The sequence below is a fragment of the Pipistrellus hanaki genome (assembly GCF_964339955.1).
Source record: "Pipistrellus hanaki genome assembly, chromosome: 12".
Lineage (NCBI taxonomy): Eukaryota > Metazoa > Chordata > Mammalia > Chiroptera > Vespertilionidae > Pipistrellus > Pipistrellus hanaki.
The window spans coordinates 37,877,543-37,898,771 of NC_140514.1; the positions used below are offsets into that span (position 1 = coordinate 37,877,543).

The following is a 21,229-nucleotide window of genomic DNA, read 5'->3' on the forward strand; positions in this document are numbered from 1 at the left end:
TACGGGGGAAGGTAGGCTCAGAAAAGTAAATAACCAAATGAAATCCTTACAGACAGCAGTGAGTGCTGTGAAGGAAATGAACAGAGGTGTGATGGAGAGCAGCTGTAGGAGGTCCCCATTCTAGGAAGGCCACTTTCAGAAGGGGAAGCAGATCTGAGATCTGAAGGACACAAATGAGAGAGTCATGAAGAAAACTGGGGAAAGAGAAACCCAGGAACAGCAAGTGCAGAAGCCTAGAGACAGACAAAAGCCTGACACATCTGAGAAAAAGAAAGGAGGCCAGAGCGTTGGAGCAGAAAGAGTAAGAAGGAAAGAAGTGTGAGCTACAGCTGGAGAGGGAGGCGGGGCTGCATACAGCAGAACCTCGCAGGGCAGGAGTGTGCCTGGGTCTGATTCTGACAGCGTGTTGATACTGTGGTTTTCATAATTGATGGTTAAGCGGCAGATACTGCATTGGGTGCAACTTAAACCAGACGTTCAAATACATGTTCAACTATTTCATCTGTAAGAGTGTATACCACAGAGATATTCTCTAAGGAGGCTCATTTTAGGATTGCTAAGCATTTCTATTTAATTCAATAAACTCTAATGTCTCAATTAGACCTAACACCATGCATATATCAACGTTAAACACCAGGAGCACCTACTATGCATGAGGCACTGAAGATATGGAAAAGCTGCTGACAAGAAGGGGAGCTCCTTAAGCATCTTTTCCTTTGGGAACATCGCATTCCAGCCCTGCTGACTTCTGATTAAGGACTGATGGTGGAGGGGAGGGTTAGGCTGATGGGGAGGAAGGTAGTGGGCTCCAGCTTTTGTTTATAATAGGATGCTTGAATAAAACTTCCACTGCCAAGGACGTCAGCTACATAAGCATTACCAATAAGGATCATTTAAAAGGACCTATATCATAGCTGTCTAGGGTGGGAGAGTCTATTGATCCTTTCATAAAGTCAACAATTCATATCAAATGCACGAATCTGGGTTTTCTTAAGTAGCATTGCATTTATTTCTTATGAGGTACTCCTGCATTGTTCTGCCTTGAAAACCTTTAGACATGAGAGGAAAAATAATTAAAAGCAGCTTATTCCACCATTAACTCTTAACTCCGTCAATGAAAGAAAGCCAATGCGATATTTTTAAAACTCAAGAAAACTGACTTCTGAGGCAATTTCCAGGTTATAGAATGGAAGCATTTGAAGAGGTTGTTTGCAAATCAGTTGGCTAGATCTCAGGATATAACCTGAAGCAAAATAAAAAGTGGGTAAGAATGCCAGACCCGCTCACAAAAGCTGACCTCACTTACTGCATACTTTACCTCTGGGAGTGCCGCTGAACCTGCCAGTCTATGGGACATGCCTTGGGTAAGAATGATCTGAAAATATGGATTTCCTATGCTGCTCAACCATCAGAAAGCAGGAAGGGGCCTTGCCCAGGCCAGGTGCTTGCTATCTGTCCTGGCATGGGAACAGGGTGTCCGTGGGGAATGAGCACCAGGAAGAGGTTGGAGAGAGGTTTGAGGGGATTAGAGGTCCCAGGTTGAATGGAGAGTGAAGAGAAAGGGGCCCGGGAAAGGCAATGGCAGGATAAAGGTGAGGGTTTTGGAAAAGGAAAAGGAAAACAGAGTCAGGGAAGGCATTTTTTCCCTCTCCTTTTTTTTGCCTTTATCCCCAAGGTAAGCAGACAGGAGGGAGCAGGGACTGCCCATCTACTGACTGCAGTATAAGGAGACAGATGCAAAGGTGTGGAGGGCACCTTTCTTCCTCTCCTGGCTGTGTGGGAGGGAGATCAACGTCATACGTGTATAAGAGTGTACACAGATCCAGTTTAGAAAGAAGTCCACACCTGCCAATGCACAAGGGCCAGTACTTGTTCAGCCTTGTACCTTCACAGGTTTGATCTCCACTGCCATTGACAGATATGCAAACTGAGTCTCAGGCAGTGTTAGGGTTGGGATTCCACAGGCCTTGCTTGCACTTTCCCCACACCTGTGGTCTCTACCCTGGCCCCAGATTAGACTCCTCTTGGGAGACTGAAAAAATAAAAATAAAAAAGCGGATGCCTGGACCTCAGCGCAGCACCCGTGAATTAGGGCCCCTGGGGGAAAGGCCAGTGCATCCGTTTTAAAAACTCCCAGGGAATTCCAATGTGCAGCCAAATTTCAGAACTCCTGTCTTATTCCGTGGTCTTCAAATGTTAGTGTGGATATGGAACACCCGTGCAGTTAAAACTAGATTCTGAGGCCCAGCTCAGAGATTTGCATGTGGCTTGTGTATCACATACAGTATAGGCATACCTCTAACGGGCACACAGAAGGCTTGGTTATTCCCATGCCCTTGAAGTCAGGTTATGGCCACACGAGTTGCTTCAGGCAATGCAAGGTGAGCACTAAAAAGTGACACATATGTGGGTGAGTGGTCAGCGCCGTCACTACACCTTACATCCCACTTGCTGATACCGAGGTGCAATCTGCACCATCAGCTTCCCTGGAGAGCCGTCCAGGGCCCACGGTGGACTTCAAACGAGGAAGAATTTCACTTTTGTTATTAAGGCAATGAGATTTTGTGTCTTCTCTCCTCACTCTCATTCCATTATTTTGCTGCAGCCCAGCGGCCCAGTGGTTTCACATGTCACCTGCACCTGTGAAAGGTTCTGCTTAGGGAACCTGTTCTTTAAGATCCAGGTCACACATCTACTTCAGCTCCTTTTGTTTTACGTTGATTCACAGATGAGAGATCCTGGTTCCTGAACACCTAGGATCCTCCCAACACACATTTCCAAGCATCCTGTCGTTGCTGACGCTGATTCCCAAGCTGGGAAGGCTGACCAGGGTGGAACACAGGTTCAATAGGCACCCCTCCACGGCGCCCCCTTCAGTGTCCTCAGGCAGAGGACAGCTGGCCAGGCCTTCCTGACACTGATTGACTTCTAACTCTTGGGGCGCAGTCATTTCATTCAAGGTTCGAATGGTTTGCGTTCTCTTCTGAAGGTCTGTGGCTCTGTTCCTCACTCCCATCATTTAAAGGACCGTGAGGGCAAGGCATGACCCTGTCCATCTACAATGCCCAGCACAGCCCTCTGCACTCAGCCTTCACACTGCATTATGAGAATTAAAAAAATCAGAAAAGTAAGTCAACTCTAACTGGGTCAATGGTCCCTTCAGTATATCATCCTCTTTCTTCAGGGTCCTGTTTTTTTCTCTTTTAGAAAAAATGGAATTTCTTCCAGGTTGTCACCTGATGGTGAATCCTAAGAGCCATTTAATCTCAGCAGCTCCAGTTTCTCAATTAGGAATACTCTTCATTTAACTATCTAATTATTTCCCCATCTTTATACATCCTAACCTGTGCTCCCACTTAAGAGTCTTAACTCATTAGAATCAAAAGGGGAAACAGGAGTGAACTCTTCTCAAATAAATCGCTATAAATAGACCCCACGTGTAATCATCAATCTCTCCCCGAACCCTCTCATGAAGGAGGAGCAACCCAGCTTGACTTTATTTCAAGCAACAGTGTCAAAGGGCTTCAAAGCAAGTGCGGACGTGAATTCCTCAGGCAAGTGATGGTGCCGTCTTCACTCTGTGCCCCTGTGACGTGAGCTGGGCCCTGGGCACAGGGAGCGAGTCCTCCCTCTTTGTTTTCGATCTCTACATTCAAGTCTGCTAGAAGTTTTTTAATATATTTAGGTGCTCCTATATTGGGTGCATATATGTTTACCAGGGTTATATCCTCTTGTTGGATCGACCCCTTTAGTATAATGTAGTGACCTTCGTTGTCTCTTGTGATGGCCTTCATTTTAAAGTCTATTTTGTGGGATATGAGCATTGCACTCCAGCATATTTTTCTTTTCCATTTGCATGGAAAATATTTTCCATCCCTTCACTCTCATCCTGTGCGTGTCTTTTGTTTTGAGGTGGGACTCTTGTAGACAGCATATAATTGGGTCATGTTTTTGTATCCATTCAGCTACCCTACGCCTTTTGACTGGAGCATTTAATCCATTTACATTTAGGGTTATTATTGAGAGGGCAATAAATTACTTATTTATTGCCATTTTAATTCTGTATAGCTAGGTTTCTCTCTGTTTCTTCTCATTACAGCAATCCCTTTAGCATTTTTTTTTTTTTTTTTTTTTTTTTGTAATGCTGGCTTGATGGTGATGTACTCCTTTAGCTTTTTTTTTTTTTTTTTTTTTTTTTTTTTTGTCTGTAAAGCTCTTTATTTGACCATCTATTTTGAATGATAGTCTTGCTGGAAATAGTAATCTTGGTCTCAGATCCTTGCTTTCCATTACCTTGAGTACTTCATGCCATTGAGTGCTTCATGCCATTCCCTTCTGGCCTGTAACGTTCCTGGTGAGAAACCAGGTGTCAGCCTTATGGGAACTCCTTTGTAGGTAACAGTTTTCTTTTCTGTTGTTGCTTTTAAGATTCTCTCTTTGTCTTTAATTTTTGGAATTTTAATTATGTGTCTGGGTGTGGGCCTGTTTAGATTCTTCTTCTTTGGGATTCTCTGTGCTTCCCCACTTCCTTTTCTGCCCTCTGGGCCTCAACTGGCTTTCAACCTTTCCACACCGTGGTTCTCTCCAATTGCTCTCTGTTCCTCCTAAATCTCATTGCTCAGAACAGAGCACAACATTCCAGTATGTCTGCTCTGCTTTGGGTACAGTAATTCTAAAAGACAAGCTTCATTTTTTTGCATCGGCTGGAGTAGCATGTTTCATGGCTCCGCTTCCTGCCAGGCAGAGTGGGACGTCCTCTGAGCCACTCTTTAAGTCTCAAGGACATGCAGGCCCTTGAACACTGAGTTATATGGTCTACTCTGTCACAGCCCTTTCTATCTTTAAACGTCAATCATATCCTTGCCACCAACTGGCTCAGGCCATCTTGGTATTCCAGATACTATTTCTTACATGCGTGTTCCTGCTTTCTCTCTCTCTTTGTACATCTTATAAATAGAACCTACTGTGCACCTGACACTATTCAAGCACTTTACATATGTATGCCATCTTGTTTAATCTGAACAATGACCCTATGAGATAGGCTCTATTGTTAACTCCATTTCACAGATGGGGAAACCGAGGCACGGAGTGGGTAAATAACTTACCGAGAGTCACAGCCCCCAAGGGGCATAGTTAAGACTTGAACCCAGGCCATGTGGCTCTAAACTCTACTGTAACTACTGTGCTATCAGATTCTAATGATTTTATTTTTAGGCACCTTTCCATCAAGCCAAATTTAAATAGATAAAAAAGGCACAATTCCCTCACCTGCTGATGAGAAGCTGAAATCAAGTAAAGCAGAAGCTCTGAGAATAATGTGAGAATTTCTAACCCAGAAACCACCCCCCACTGGATATACACCCAAGGCAGCTGGCAAACGGGGAACATTGCACATGGTAAAGCGAAAGAGTGGGAGGGCCGAGTAATTATCTACATGGATTTTGTGTCTTGGACCCTATTGGCTTAATCCTCTGTGCTTCATAAGCCTAGTAACACAGCCATTTCACAGAAATCTATAAAAAGATTTTTTTAAGGAAGCACCTACCTGTTGCTAGATGTAGGCAAAACATTTACAATAATAATGGCGTATACACTTCAGAACAATGTCCATGCACAGGCTTCCTCAGCCAGCTGCTGCTTTCTTCCAGCCTCACCTCTGTACCCCTACAGCCACATCCTCTCCCCAAAGCCGGCCTGCCTAACTTCTCCTCAACCTCCAAAACTCAGTTCAAAAGTCACCACATCTGAGAAGCTTTCCCTGATGCCTCCTAAGCACCTAATTTTAGTTTGAAGTGTCACTGAGTTCTCATAGCAGCTTTTGTATGACACGTTAATTATTTAATTCAATGCGAAAGGCACAATGACTATCTGAGAGACCTCAAACACTGTTCAAATTTGATCTTGACTCTGAAAAAGGTTGGGAAGTACTGGCCTAGGGTTCAGTCCTTGGGAAATGGCCTCCACTGACAACTACAATCTGGTTATCATTTGGTTAGATGTGCATCTAGCTTTCCAGAGCCCTTCCCTGTGCTGGGCTGTATTTATTTAACAGCACATCAAGGGGAAAGCAGACCCAGAATTTTATAGAGGCTCTATGAACTGCTTTATGTGATTCATGATTATTTTTTCCATTTGTTGTGCTTTGGAGCGCCAGGAAGATTCCCCTGTAGCAGATTTCATAAGGGATCTAACACCTTCTATTTTTAAGATTTCCAAAGTGCCTTTCTAGACCTACTGTGTAAGGAAGAGAGAGAGAAATTTCACTACATCCCAAGCTCCCAAAAGTCAGGATGAAAATATTCCTAGCCTGGTCGTTAAGTGACAACGGAGAAGAAAAGTGTTCTGAACCTAGGCTGCAGGGCACTGGCACGTGAGTGGAACAGGCCCTCCAGTCTGTTTCAACTTCTACTCCCTTCCCCCACCCCTCACCCTTGTTTAACATTAGAGTGTTTTGGTATTTAGGAAATATTTTAGTCAATGCAACCTGGTAGTAAAATGGCCAGATGTGTGAAGTCATATCCATTTCACATTCTAATAAGGGAGTTGGGCCATAACTTTCAAGACAGGAAAGCTAAGAATGAAGCTGTGAATCAAACAGGTGCTGAGCCTGCTGAGGAGGACACAGAGCCTGGGTGGATTAAAACAGCCACAGGTCCCTTCATTAGTAAAAACCAGACACTCCAAGGTGATCCTCAAACCTGGCCTGGGCTCTAGATAACAAAGCTGATGCCTTTTCCTCAAAGCCTCCCTTTCATCACAGCCAGGCCGACAGGAAAGAGGATGCTTTCAGGTGAGGGCCCGCATTCCGAGGTTTGTGATTCTCTTTACCCAGCTCCGGAGTGAACGCTGGAAAGTCAGTCCTGGAACACAGACATTTCACAGCTTCCCAGAACCCAGCACCATCCAGCTGAGGCGGAGCGAGAGCTCCGGGGACGGGGAGGGGCTGCTGTCTTAGGAGAAGGCACCTCCGCCTATAAGGACGTGCACCTCAGCTTCTCCCCATTGGGCTGAGCAAAATGTGGTTGAGGACTGACAGGGTAGATTTCTGGACTATATTCTTATCTGTTTTCTCAGAAAACTCTATCTATATCTATTAGTGACATACATAGCCATCTTATCTCACAAGCACTACCATTCAATATTGACATTCTCAAAAATATGCTGATTTGATATATTAAAACATAATATGTCTATCTCTCTTAGGGGATTAGGAGGTCCTTGAGAAAAGGCCCTTTTACTATTGTGATCAGGTATGTAGTAAGTGCTAAATAAATATGTGATGGAATGAGTGATTCAAAGAATGAGCCTGGATTAGGGAGGCTGGTTGTTGCCTCCTCAGGTCTGATAAGGGACTCGGCCCTGCCCAAGTCCCACACTGCACTTTGGCACCTTGCTACCCTGCAGTCTTCCCCTCCTAACCCTGCCACAGTTGCTGGGTGACCACTAACCACGGAAGACAAACCAATCCGATTCTCCCTCGAGACTCTGAGCTAAGAGGCACCAAAGTGAAATGAGTTGGTGTGATCTTTATGGTAGGTATGGAGCACATGCCACACACAAACTGCCACAGTGGAGATCTGAGCGGGCACCTGGCTCCTGCAGTCCCCATGGGCAGGCAGCTCAGCAGTGTGTGGATTCTCTAAGGGCTGACTCCTTAAAACCACCCCTCTGTTAGGCTGATGTGTGGTTGGGTTCTGCTCTTGCAGCACAAGGTTCCTGGCAGAGATACTTCTTTGCCAACGTCACCAATGGACCACCGCCACCAGAAGAGTGATGGATCAGCTAGTAAAACAGCCCAGCACCATGGACCAAACAGAGTAAGATGCAAAGTAACAAAGAGAATGAAAGTAAACAATTCGGCACTTGGATTAAAAATGGGAAGTCTGAATACAGTAGAAGCAGGTCTTTTCTTCAAAGAAATCTATCTTAGTAGACGAGGACTTTGCCTATGTGTAGGATTGACTTTGGCATATAAAAATCACCAACATGCTGAAAACGGTTTGGCTCAGTGGATAGAGCATCGGCCTGTGGACTGAAAGGTCCCAGGTTCGATTCCGGTTGAGGGCATGTACCTTGGTTGTGGGCACATCCCCAGTGCGGGGTGTGCAAGAGGCAGCTGATCGATGATTCTCTCTCATCGATGTTTCTAGCTCTCTATCCCTCTCTCTTCCTCTCTGTAAAAAATCAATAAAACATATATATATTTTAAAAATCACAACATTAGCAATTGGGCCCTAAGCCCTGTGATGGTGGGCCTCATTTGTAATTCTCATGTGTATCTCCAGAGTGTAGTACAATGCCTGTTATGAGGTGGTACTTGATTAATGAGCACTAAATAAATGTAAAAATCACTAAGAGATGGGAGAACAGTAAGGCTTCAATAAGCCTAGGTTTTTAAAATATATCATGGAGTTGTGTCACTTTTGTGCTTCTTTCAAAGATGGTGGATGCTCTCTTCACTGGGCCTGACTACACCAAGCCCCTGCTTCACCCACTCCACCCTCTCCTTGCCTTTGCTAAAACATCTAGCCCCTTAGCTCAGTTAGTTGGCTACTCTAGTTGTCTAGCCCATTTCTGTTTTTACCAGTTAAGCTGTACATTTACCAAAGGATGTTTGTGTTTATTTCCAAGCCTGTTTGTTAGTTGCACTCATTATTGTATTTATGTAATTTAATTATTTATTATGTAAACTAATGAAATGTCTTTTCATAGGGAAAGAGCTGTGGTTTCTATGATAAGTTGAGTGTTTGGGAAGACTTTCTTGATAAAGATGAATAGATTAAAATAACTGTGAAATTAGGAATAAATAAGAACTGGAGACCAGGTGTGTGTGTGTTGTGTGTGTGTGTGGTGTGTGAAAATATACAGGTCTAGAAGGATTATAGCACTTATTTTGCAAGTGTGTAAGTTCCTTCACTAAAGAAATAAAATCTGGAAATTATAAAGGTGTAATATGGTTATAGCTCCTACAAATAAAATGATGCAGAATGTCAATATAGGAATCCATCAATAATGAAAACAAGAGTCTCATGATACAATACCGGTCCCTTCTTCAAATAATGCAATCCAAAATTCTCTATCCTAAGCTATTCAATCTCATAAAAAAAAGTTGGTCATGATCCACTAAAGCAACTTCGTGACTCACAGTTTGAAAAGACAATGCCTTAATGCCACTCCTTAATCTTGTTGATGGGAGAACCGAGGTGCAGAGCGATTTAAGAGGGCTACATTAAGGTCACCTAGCTAGTGAGTCAGAACTATGGTCCCTGATTCCATATCCTATGGCCTGTCTACTACCCTGAGCAACCTTCCATCTGACCCAGCACAGTTTCCTTTGCAAAAAGTGGAAGGTAGCCCAGCGAGTGTGGCTCAGTGGTTGAGCGTCGACCCATGAACCAGGAGGTCATGGTTCTATTCCCAGCCAGATTACATACAGTTAGGGGTATGCAGGAGGCAGCTGATCAATGATAATTGTGTAGCTTCTATCTCATTATTAATGTTTTTATCCCTATCTCCCTCTCCCTTTTATTTGGGAAAAAAGGAAGCTAAAATGAGGAATTGGATGACAAGGATAAATCCTAGAGCAGAAAGGAGAGTCCCTCCTTCTCTGAGGCTCTACATTCCTCTAAGCATGGAAGCGAGTCCCGGCACACACAGATATATGTGCTTTTATTCCCAAACTAAGACACACCAAGTCTCTTGTGCTAAAGTCACACACTCTGCACACTATTTGGACCAGTGCACCAGGTACCTGGGTAGTACACGTGAGCCTTCTAATTTAAAAGGACTGCAGCTCTACATGGGAAAACTCCAGATAATGGAATGGGGAGGCAGTTTGCATTCTGAGAAGCTTTTGTTTGGCAAGATGAGCAATAAACACAGATCCCTGGCTTGCTGTCTGACCCATGTTCTACCTGTTTCCCCAACAGGTAACACCTTCCAAGACTTTTTCCTATCATCTGCTTTGCCCTCCCTCTGTGCACCTCCAGCCTAAACTCGCCCTCTCAACATAGCTATGCCTAATGTCACCATCAAAATCCGACTACCACCTCCTCAAGCAAGCTGCTAATGGTGACCTTCCCCATGAGTGACACCACTGTGAATTTTCCGTGTTCTTTCATCACCACCACTGACACTAAATTAAGCAAGCCTTCAAACACTCCCCGATTCCATGTGGGTGGATTAGACACAGGCTACAGGAAGGAGCAGTAGTTCAGAGGTTGAAAGAACCACCCTGAGTACCATGATCATGCAAGGCAGAGAGCAGAGGGAAACCTGGAGCCTGGCTCCCAGGTGCCTGAGCGAGGCCCTCACCACACCCCTCAGTCATTAGAGTGAGTCTCATGAAAACACGAGAACCAGATGGGCAGCCTGAGCACAACATTTAGGAGGGTGAAGCAAGGAGCCACCCAACAACTTAACCGGGTGCATTCTGTCCCTTTTAAGGGACATTAAAAGGTGCTTTTTGAAGACAGGTCATAACTCCTTCCTCAGAGGGTGTGACAGCTGTTCTCAGCTGTAGGCGCTGTCTCCCTCACTCTGCCTCCAGCTAATGTTTCTCTGCCTGCTCTACAAATCGACAACCAACCAGATAAAATGTTTTGTCCTAACCCCCAGACTATTGATGTCACGCCTGTGTAGCCTTAGGTCATTACGAGGCTCTCATGGGTTCCCATGCTGTGTTTTCACCTGCATAGTGGGCCCTATGAGGATAAGGACAGAGAAGGACTGTATAGTTTCGGAAAGAGTGTCTTGAAACCCAAGTGTAAAAAAGCATCTGATTTCAAGGCAGGCATCACCAATGGATTACCACTCTATTTCCTAACAGCCTAAAGGCAGCCTAATAATCCTTCTCAACAAAGCTTTCTGAGTAGTCTCCACCAATTCATTAGAATGTGAAAAATCTTACAGGCCATTCCTGATTCAAGTCCAACAAATGAGGAAACTAAGATCCAAATAGGAGCCAGAATAATAACTTGCTCTGGGACTTGATAAATCTGAGTCAAGCTGGGCCAAACCCCAGGATTTCTGACCTCCAGCTCAAGGCACGCAACCCTCCAAGTCCCACCCAAAGCAGGTGCCTGAGAAGCATCTATTGATGACAATAATGTCAGTTTCCTATACCTCTGGCATAATCTGCCCTGCACATTTGGGGATCTAAAAGAGAGGAAGACTGGAAGAAATCAATGAAACCTCAATAAAACAAGCCAAGGTTAACTGTCAAGTAATAAGAACGTGGAATTTTTCCCACAAGAATTACAAGAAAGCCATATGGGATCAGCCGCTATTCCTTTAAGCTCAGGTACCACCCTTAATTGGCACATGGAGTTTGCAATTTTCTCTCCTTGCTGGTCCATCGGAGTGGTTGAACTTGATCCCGAGTATGCCTGCAGTCCTGCTCCAGCACTCACTCAGGAAAGTATCAAACCCTTCTTATGTCCACTATTGTTTCTCATTCCTGTCAATGCTTAGAGTGCAGAGACTTGCAGATTTACACCATGGGCTAAGCACTTGTCACTTCTGTCCTAAAACAACCCATCTTTACACTTGAGTGGATAGATAGTCTGGGATTCAGTAAATGAGCCCACCAACATCCCGAGTATAAGCGGTTAGGAGGGATTCAGATGTGAAAGTCAGTCACGCAGTATATAAATGAGCATGTTTTACAAAAGTAAATATACATAGAAAGCAAACTATGAAACCATGAAAGGAAATGCAAATTAAATGAAATGTCACAAAATTGAAAGCATCATCATCTACCCTCCATATTTAAGAATCCAACAAAAAAGAATCATTGTTGCTTTTGTGGTATAATGGACTGTGGCTTTGTTCTGAAAAGTCCTTATCTGTTAGATAAAAGTAATATTCATAAGTGGGCTTTGCTTTAAAATATCCCAGCAAAGGGAAAAATAAAAAAAAAGATGAAAGAAAAAATGACAGAGTGATGCTAATGGTTGAAGCCGGGTGATGGGTCTCTGGGGATTGATTTCACTACCACTTCTCTTCTTCTAGTATGAATTTTTCCTTAGTAAACATTAAAAACAGTTTTAGATATTGAATTAGCCAAGGGTAACACACACACACACACACACACACACACACACTTACACACATCGACATTGACCTGAAATAATTAGGGAGACACAGACAGGTCAGGGGGTCACTGCACTAACAGATGGGAGTGTACCCCATGCCAATGAGGGAACTGTGAACTTGGCAGACTCATGCATTACTGGTATAAAAATCAGCTCAAATTCTTGCTCCTAAAGATATATCCTAAGGAAAGTATCCAAAATAAGGAAAAAGCTTCTAGGCATGAAAATGTAGTATCATAACTTGAATGGAAGGCAACATAACTATCTAATGGGGAATACTTAATTCAATTACACATGTCCATTTTAATGGGACATCATGATATTTTAAAAGGATAAAATTTAGAACTTTCTTGAAACATGGAAAAGCACACACCTCCAAACCTTGAGTTTAAAATAGCAGGAATCAAAATGGTCTCCCCACTATGCCTCACTGTTAGTACGTGTGGACAAAAGTGATGTGCGAATGTAACGGGAGTGCTTCTGCATACTCTGACCATGAGCGGTTTGCCTCCCCCATTCCCCAAACTTCTCAGTCTGTTTCTCCAGGGTCTTTAAAATGAAACAAGGAAAAGGTGACTACAAATGTCAAAAGACAAACCAGAGCATAACTAAACAAAGATCACCAGGCGGAGACAGACACGAGAACTCAGGAATCTGGGCTTTTTTAGATGGATTATTAGATGAGCGAGGTTCAAGTTCTCAGGGCCTGCAAGCTGTTTTCCAGCACCCCGGCCCACACTGATTGTCTGAACAGAGAGATGGGTGGGGCTGAGCCCTGAGCAAGCAAATAGCTCCCTCAGATCTCCCGTAGCTCAATCTTGGCCATGGGAGGCCAAGCAGAGAGCGCTCAGGGCACCGCTGGGCATGAGCACAATAGCAGGAGCCCAGAGGGAAGCTTAGGCTCCACAAACTGGCCAAGGTCTGCTCCCTTCCCATTACCCACCATGTGCCACCCCACACCCAGGGGCTGAGGGGACAGGACTCACCACTCAAGGCAGACGTAGTGTTCTCCAGGGCCTGACACACAGCCAACACAAGACCTGAGGGGGGAGAAGAGAGAGAGGTGAGAGTCAGCTCAGCAGCATGTGACTTTCAGGATTTGAGGGCAGGAATCTTTCTGGAAAGGTAAAGACTAGGTAGTTTTGCAAGACGGCCACAGGCAGGCTTGGCTACATCATTTGGGGGGCTCAGTGCGAAATGAAAATTCGGGGACCTTGTTCTAAGAGCAGGAACACTGTGCCATTAAAAGTACTAAACAGGAAGCTTTTTCCTTTCTTCCATGGTCTTTCTCTCTCCACCTTTCATGATGTTGTGGTTTTTTTTTTTTTGTTTGTTTGTTTGTTTATACCATATAAATATTTCTGTTGTGGAAAAATATATATAAAATTTACTATGTTAAACATTTAAAGCGTAGAGTTTAGTGGCATCAAGTACATTAAGTGGCATCATGTGCATGTGATGATATTTTCTATTTGCTACGAGTCACTTCTGTCTCTGAAGTGTGGGGATAACTGCAAGATGAGCAGAGCCCCTCACAGGCACAGGGGCCCCAGCGACAGAGCATGCAAGGGCACGTGCGACCACCGGTGGGCGGTAACCTTCCAGCAGCACCTGGTGGATACGCAGTGACCTGGTAGAGGCACAAAGTCTAGTCAGTTGTTTCTTCTTTCTAAGGGCCAGGCGCCCCAATCAGAGGTGGACAGGTGACCCCCCAAAGGTATTACAACCTCTGCACCAGGATGTATTAGGTCCCTAAATCAGGGATAGGGGAGAGTCTCATGCCTGTCTAGTCATCCACTGATCATCATGAGGACAGCTGCCACCAAGCCCTGTCCCTAGATGCCATGGCTGCATGCACCTAACCTCAACCATTTAAAAAAATATATATTTTATTGATTTTTTACAGAGAGGAAGGGAGAGGGATAGAGAGTTAGAAACATCGATGACAGAGAAACATTGATCAGATGCCTCCTGCACACCCCCCACGGGGATGTGCCCGCAACCAAGGTACATGCCCTTGACTAGCATCGAACCCGAGACCCTTCAGTCTGCAGGCCGATGCTCTATCCAGTGACCCAAACCGGTTTCGGCAACCTCAACCATTTTTGTGTCCACATCCAACCAGGGGAAGCAGGAGGTGGGATCACATGCCCCTGTGCACACTCCATTGTCCCTCTGGACCTCACTTAGGAGATACCAAGAATTTCAAGACTGCAGCCGCAGCATCAACCTCTTTCCCAGGGCCTATCTGAGCGTGAGACTCTGCGGCTACACAAGTCACACGCCCATGAAGCCACCCCTGTCAACGGATGACCTTGGGTGCCCAGATGTTACCGTAGCAGAGGTTTCTGGAAACACTGCAGCACATTTCCAATGAAAAAGGAACCTCTTACGCGTTACGCAATCAGCATGAACTGAGATACAACGACTTCCTGAAACTGAAATGTAAAAGATGCCACGCAGAGTCCGGGCCACCAAGAGGTTTGCCTGGAAGGCAGATGAATCAAGTCATGCAGAAAACAAGCCCAGTCCTTCACCGTGACCCCTCCGCGGTGCAGGACCAGGGCAAACTCCACCATGCACGTGGGGTCTGTATTCCTCTTCCACTCGGGGGTAGACAAAGAAGCCTTGACTCTCAGTGGAGAAACACGTTTGGAACAGAAAGAGCAGCCATGCTCACAACTCTCCTGGGCCAGCTATTTGGGCTGGAGCCAGGGGGCTGGGGGCAAGAAGAGAAAATGAGTAAAATCATCCTGTCTCCCCAGTGCAATTCTTTTGTGCTGTTCAATAGACACCACTTTTGGAAGCACAGCCCCTAGGTTCCCTGGACATATGTAAAAGGCTCAGTCTGTAATCCACACACCAAGCGCCGGAGTGAGGCTTTCCTGCCAGAGCCAGAAGTCTTAGTGGTTCCACACTGTCAGCTGGGACCTGTCACACTGACTCTGCTGGCACTGCCACAAACCGCTCAGGGCCAGAGCCAGCCAGCGAACCTGTGGCAGCATAACAACGCGGGGATGCTTGGCATACCTCTCTGCAAGAAGTGCCACTGGCCAGTCACAAACTGTCCCCGGACGGATGCGTTATCCTGCCACTTCCCTCCCTGGGCCCACATTCCGTAAGTCAGCGGAAGTCCAGTTCCTGGGCTTCACGTCGACCTCTGCATAAGCAGAACCAAGACAAGAAAGCAAATATCATCCAACTGCTGCCAGGACAGAGCAGAAACATCACTAACTCTCCGGGGCTGGGGAAGGGCCGCCCCTCAGCCTTGGGGCACGTTACTTGTCCCCTCTGCTCCTCCTCTGGGAGCTGTGACGTAGGTGTTTTGGGAACTAACCAGAGTCTGCAAACCCACCTTGTTCCACAGATGAAAGACGCTGGGTTTTGATTCATAATCTGAGCAATGTGAGAAGACTAGTTCCATTGAACTAGTGCTCTGGGCTTCTCTCTATAGTCTTGATTGAGGCACAACTCAGCCAAGGCTGTGATGAAAGGTGAGGCCTCTGCTTTCCCTTCACCATGTGGTGAGCTCCCGAAGAAGGTCCCAGACCAAAAAAGTAGGGTCACGTGTTTCACTTCTCAAGTGGGTGTGTACCACTTAGTGGGCATATGCCAGCACTTTTATTTATTTATTAATATATTTTATTGAGTTTTTATAGAGAGGAAGAGAGAGGGATAAAGAGTTAGAAATATCGCTGAGAGAGAATCATCGATCAGCTGCCTCTTGCACACCCCCTACTGGGGATGCGCCCGCAACCAAGGTACATGCCCTTGACCGGAATCGAACCTGGGACCTTTCGTTCGGCATGCCAGCACTTTTAAATGGGTTGTCTTTTTGGGTCCTCAGAATAACCCACAATACAGGCACCTCCCAGCCCCCTGCCTTCTGGTCCAGCCCTTGGAAATCCGTGGTTTTACAGACGAGGAAACTGAGGCTTAGAGAGGTTAAGAGATGTGCCCAAGCTCCCACAGCCAAATTCAAACTCAAGTCTGTCCAACTCCTGTGCCCGAGACAGAGTTTAATTACCACACATACAATAGTCCTTCTGACCGCAGCCTGTCACAACACATTGGTAGGTATGTATTCGCCAGTGACAGCCTCCAAAATGAGTCCAAACAGTAGATTCAGCAGGTCTAACATCGAAGCTGGAGCCATCTCTTCCTGAGGCCACATCCATTGCCTCTTGGGAATTTCCACAGCCTCCAACCCCCCCTCTGTGAGCAAGGCCTCCTGAGGGGCAAGGGCGCGAACGTCCAGACCCCCGACTGCCAATCTGCGTAAGGCCAGGTGTCCAGACTGCCGCACCCCTGGCTGTGCTCGGAAAGCCTGGCTCTGTGAAGGCCTTCCACAAACACGTGGCCTCTGAGGCGCATCAGAGACACAGGAAGCCCTTCCCCGGAGCACCTGTGCGGGTTCAGCGCGGCCCTGGGACAGCGGCCACGCCCTCTGGCTCCAGGGAGACCAGGCACAGCTCAGACAGAGGCTTGTGGCCCGAAGCCACAGGCACCTTTCGCTTGAGTTTCAAAGCCGGACCTCTCCTGCCACAGGCCACCCAGGCAGCCTCCTTCGGGGGCAGGCATCCTTTCAAGTGGCTCCTGCCAGCATCCCATTTCTGTTTAAATAGTTCCAGAGAGGGGAATCCCTGGATTATGGACTTAAAAAAAAAGGTGAGAGATTGGTGAGGGGAAAACCACACACAACGGAAGGAAAGCCTTCTGAAAGGCTGATCACCCTCCGCCCCACGTAGAGTGGGAACCAGACCTGCCCTCCAGGAAAGACGAGGGCAGCCGTGCTTATACCTCAGCTGTTAGGAAGGCAGGAAGAAGTTCCAGCAGAAAGAATGTGGGGAGAGGGGAGGCTATTAATCCCATGAGTACACATAACGGAGCCATCGTGAAACCCACTCACAGGTGCGCCAATGGGAAGTGCTGTTGAGAGGTGCTGGGCACCCATCTCCCCCGGGCCACAAAGCAGGGAGCCCTCCCCCAACCCCTCTGTGCAGCCTCTCACTCATGCATGGGAGGGGCACCTGGGCTGTGCCCTCCTTTCCCTCTCGTCAGCCTGGTGGCTGTCTCCTTTGTGGACACTCAGCGCTGGCGCTGGCTCACACAGCAGAGTGGACCATGCCCGGCTCTGGCCTGTCATAGCCTGTGTTTGCTTCCAGGCTCTTACCGACTTCACTGTGCTGGTCAGTGAGCTGTCCTCCGAGAAAATCAAGAGCTCCACATCTCCTCCATTTTTGGGTCCCCCATGCCAGGCTTTCTACACAGGGGGTGAAGGTGAGGTTTTGGTGTCAGGGAGATGTGGGGAGGGTGGAGAGAGGTTGCAGCAGGTCCTTTGGATGAAGGATGCCCTCGAGTTAGAGGAGGTGGTGAGGAAAGGCATATGGGTAAAGAACAGATGCAGGCAGGAGGAGCAGGAGTCAGGCAAGAGAGATGCAGAAAGGAGTGTGGGTGTTTGGGGGGCAGCTAGGATCTCCCCTTCCTCTCCTAACATGCTCTGGGGTCACCAGGGACAGAGCGAGGAGCTCAGGTAGTGGTGGGTGGTCCCTAGAAGGCAAGAATCCTGCAGCTCAGCATGTGGTCCACAGGGGATACCCCCGGAGCAGCCACGTGGGCATGAACATGTGTGTAAATGGGTCACATGGAACCCAGGACCTGCTGGTACAGGTTTTAAGGCCTCTTCCCTCATGAATTACATCCCAACATTAAATTTTATCTGCAAACATGGCCAGATATTTACTGCATAGCAGAAACTGCAATGTTTTAGGGCTTTAACAGGACTTTTTAAATGCAAGAGGTTTTGACAATCTGGTGAAGATGCAGGTTGCAGGGTAAGACCTGATCAGGAAGAACGGTTGGAGGAGCAGTGGGGAGGCCAGGAGACCACAAGCCCTCCCTCGTGACAATATCCATAAACACAGAAAGCAGCCCTGGCACCCGCCATCGCCCAGCACAGGGAGGCCAGCCCTCAGAGAGGCCACGGTGGCTTTTGGAGGAGGTGACATTCACATCTGCCCCAGCCCACAGACTCGAGTGACACTCAGTTCAGACCGTGTCAGGCAGAGCTGCAGAGGGATTTGTGGCCGAACTGGCCGGACGGGATTAGGAAAACTAGGGGGATGGCGAGGAGCGTTTGGAAACATGTGACACAGGAATGAGTCACCTTGGGCAGACGGGCTGTGGACAGAGGGCTCTTTCTTTCGCCATCCCAGCATCTGGAGCACTGCTTTCAAAACACAGGTTGGACCCTGCTACCCAACGAGAGAGTCTTATCGAGACGTTATTTGAAAAGATTAGTGTTGTGTTTCAGGGGGCAGGGCCTTCCGCACGGAGCAAAGAAACCAACTATGCAGGGAGGGGCAGCTTTTGGCTCCAAACCACACAAGCGAGGTCCCGACCCCTGTGCCCAAACACAGCTGTGGCATGAGACAAGTTAGCCCGGGACACAGTTCTAGGCCAGTGGCAGGCAGTGGAGGGAAGACCACCAGAGCCTGATTGGTGTCCTGAGCTCCCTCCATAGGATTGCCATTGTGGCTTAATAATAGTAAGATCAGCAATATTAGGGATTTAACAGGATTAAAATATATATATATATATATATATATATATATATATATATATATATTATTGATTTTTTATAGAGAGGAAGAGAGAGAGATAGAGAGTGAGAAATATCGATGAGAGAGAATCATTGATAAGCTGCCTCCCTCACACCCCCCACTGGGGATATGCCCGCAAGAAGGTACATGCCCTTGACCGGAATCGAACCTGGGACCTTTCAGTCAGCAGGCCAACGCTCTATCCACTGAGCCAAACTGGTTTTGGCAACATGATTTTTTTAATGCAAGAGGTTTTGACAGCCTGGTGAAGATGCTGGTTGCAGGGTAAGACCTGATTAGGAAGAACGGTTGTAGGAGCAGGGGGAGGCCAGGAGACCACAAGCCCTCCCTTGTGACAATATCCATAAACGCAGAAAGCAGCCCTTTGACTACTTACTATGTGCCCTGCTTCATCTTATTCAATACCTTAAGCAAGTCCTAAGATGTAGGTAACATTATGCTCCCATTTTAGAGGTTAAGAAAATGGAGGTACAGGAGATGAAGTGACCGGCCCAAGGTCACCCAGCTTGTAAGCGACAGACATTGCAGGCTCATGTTACAGGGCCCAGCTGGCTTCACTTTGTTTCTGCTTGTCCTGTGAAGTACAGCAAAGAGCACAAATGCTAGAAAAGACCACCTTCTCCTCTCCTCTCCTGGACATAATCCATGTATGTCCTGTGACATGGGGGACATAGCTAAAGGGGAGCTCAGAGACTAGGGTCATCCACGAGTGGTGTCACCTTTAGCAAGTCACTTCCCCTCTCTCACTCACAGGTTCTTTATATTTTTAGAGAGAGAGGAAGGCAGAGAGAGACAGAACCATCTAGCACCAGCAAGGAGCACCACCACTGACCTGGACCCCTTGCCTTGAAAAAGGATTAGACAATATGAAGGTCATGTGTGTTTGTCTAATGAATGTGTTCAGTTGATGGTAATTTTGTCTTTCAATTTAGCATGATGATCTTTACACCAAATATCAGAAGACGGAAGAGGTCCCAAATCTGAACCTAAAAGCGTACTAAGTTCCATCTCTACATTTTCCACGCAGTCTTCCAGTTTTAGAATATGTGCTGCTGAAGCGAGCACAGTGCGGTCTTGATTTTGGCTTGTGATATATTTCAAGCTTACCATCTATGAGGGAATGCACTTGGGTCAGTGAGCTCAGGGCCCTCAGCTGCCCTTCCTACTGGGGTGGCCATAGGCAGCAAAGTCCAACTTGGTGAGGCTAAGGCCTTATGACATCATGGAAAACAAGCCAGTGCTACCTGAATGCTCATAGGAAATTTCCATTTTCATCTCGGTATCTCTGTGGCTAGGAGAAACCAAAGTTTTCAGCATGAACCATTAGGATCAGGGAGGTGGAAGAAATAAACAGATGGGTGTCCACACTGCAATTCTCTACCATTTTCTAATTCTGACTCAGGGTCTGTTACAGAAGAGCAGAAAGGAGCCTTGACATCAGGTTCCAATCCTGACTCTGCCACTCTTTTCTTGTGAGACCTTGGCTATGTTATCCAATCTTGCTCAACTCGGTGTCCTCATACATACATACATAAGGATGACACCTCCTCATACAGCTACTGCAAGGATTAAATGAAGTGAAAAGGAGTACACAAAGTCAGGGAGAAGTGGAATCTTCCATACCACAGCAAAGGCAGATGAATATGGGGTACCAAAGGCAGCACAGAGCTCCCCCGTTCCCATAGGCACTGCCTCTGCTCCCCTGCTCCAAGCACCATCTCCAACCCTGACCACTCTCCGAGGCCTGGCCCCCAAACCATGTGTTTAAAAATAACTTCATTTGGTCTCATCCCCTGACCTGTCCCACCCCCTCCTCTTCACTTCTGGGCGGGGCTGAAGGCCCAACAGACATCATCCCTCCCTCCCTCTCCTTTACCTGGTATCCAATCAAAGCCTCCTACACAACCTGCCTCCACACTGTCCATCTCGTCCAGCCCCCTGCCTCTGCTGCCGCTGCCCCAGTTCAGGCCTCATCATCTCTCCCGGGCTATCGCAATAGTTGTCTAACTGATTTTCCTGCCAACAGCTTTTTTTTTTTCCCTTTGCTCCTGCTGCCAGAGAGACCTTCCTGAAGCACCCGCTGGACCCTAGCACTCCTTTCCTCTAACCTCCCCTAGGGGCTTCCTGCACAGAGAACCCAGTCCAAGTCCCACGCAGAGATTTAAGGTGTATGTCTGGGTCCTAAACTCCACTTTCACCTGCTCTTCCCATCACTCCCGTCAGGCACTGCCCCCTTTCCCTGCACATGACTTGCCCTCCCTCAGAAGTCCGTGCCTTGGGTTCACACCACTAAGGGACCTGACAAGTCCTTGCAGCTGTGTGATATCTGCTTCACTGCCTGAGCCTTGGTTTCCTTCATTGTAAAAAGAGAGAAAGCTATCCAGCTTTTGCACAGGGTTAAAGATGAAGTGAGGGGACACATGAAGTATGTTGAGTGGCACACACATGGTAGCTATTGCTATAGAGAGTTACCATGAATATGTATTGTGCCAACCTCTCAAGTTGGCAGGC

General features: G+C 46.8%; 1 protein-coding gene across 1 annotated transcript in view; it reads right to left on the reverse strand.

The window, feature by feature from the left end:
• The window catches only part of TGFA (transforming growth factor alpha), a 95,781-nt gene that overhangs the window by 50,273 nt on the left and 24,279 nt on the right, over nt 1-21,229 (reverse strand). Inside the window, exon 2 of the mRNA XM_084901251.1 lies at nt 13,082-13,135. Within this exon, the coding sequence (XP_084757377.1) occupies nt 13,082-13,135 (54 nt within the window). The remainder of the gene's footprint in view (nt 1-13,081; nt 13,136-21,229) is intronic.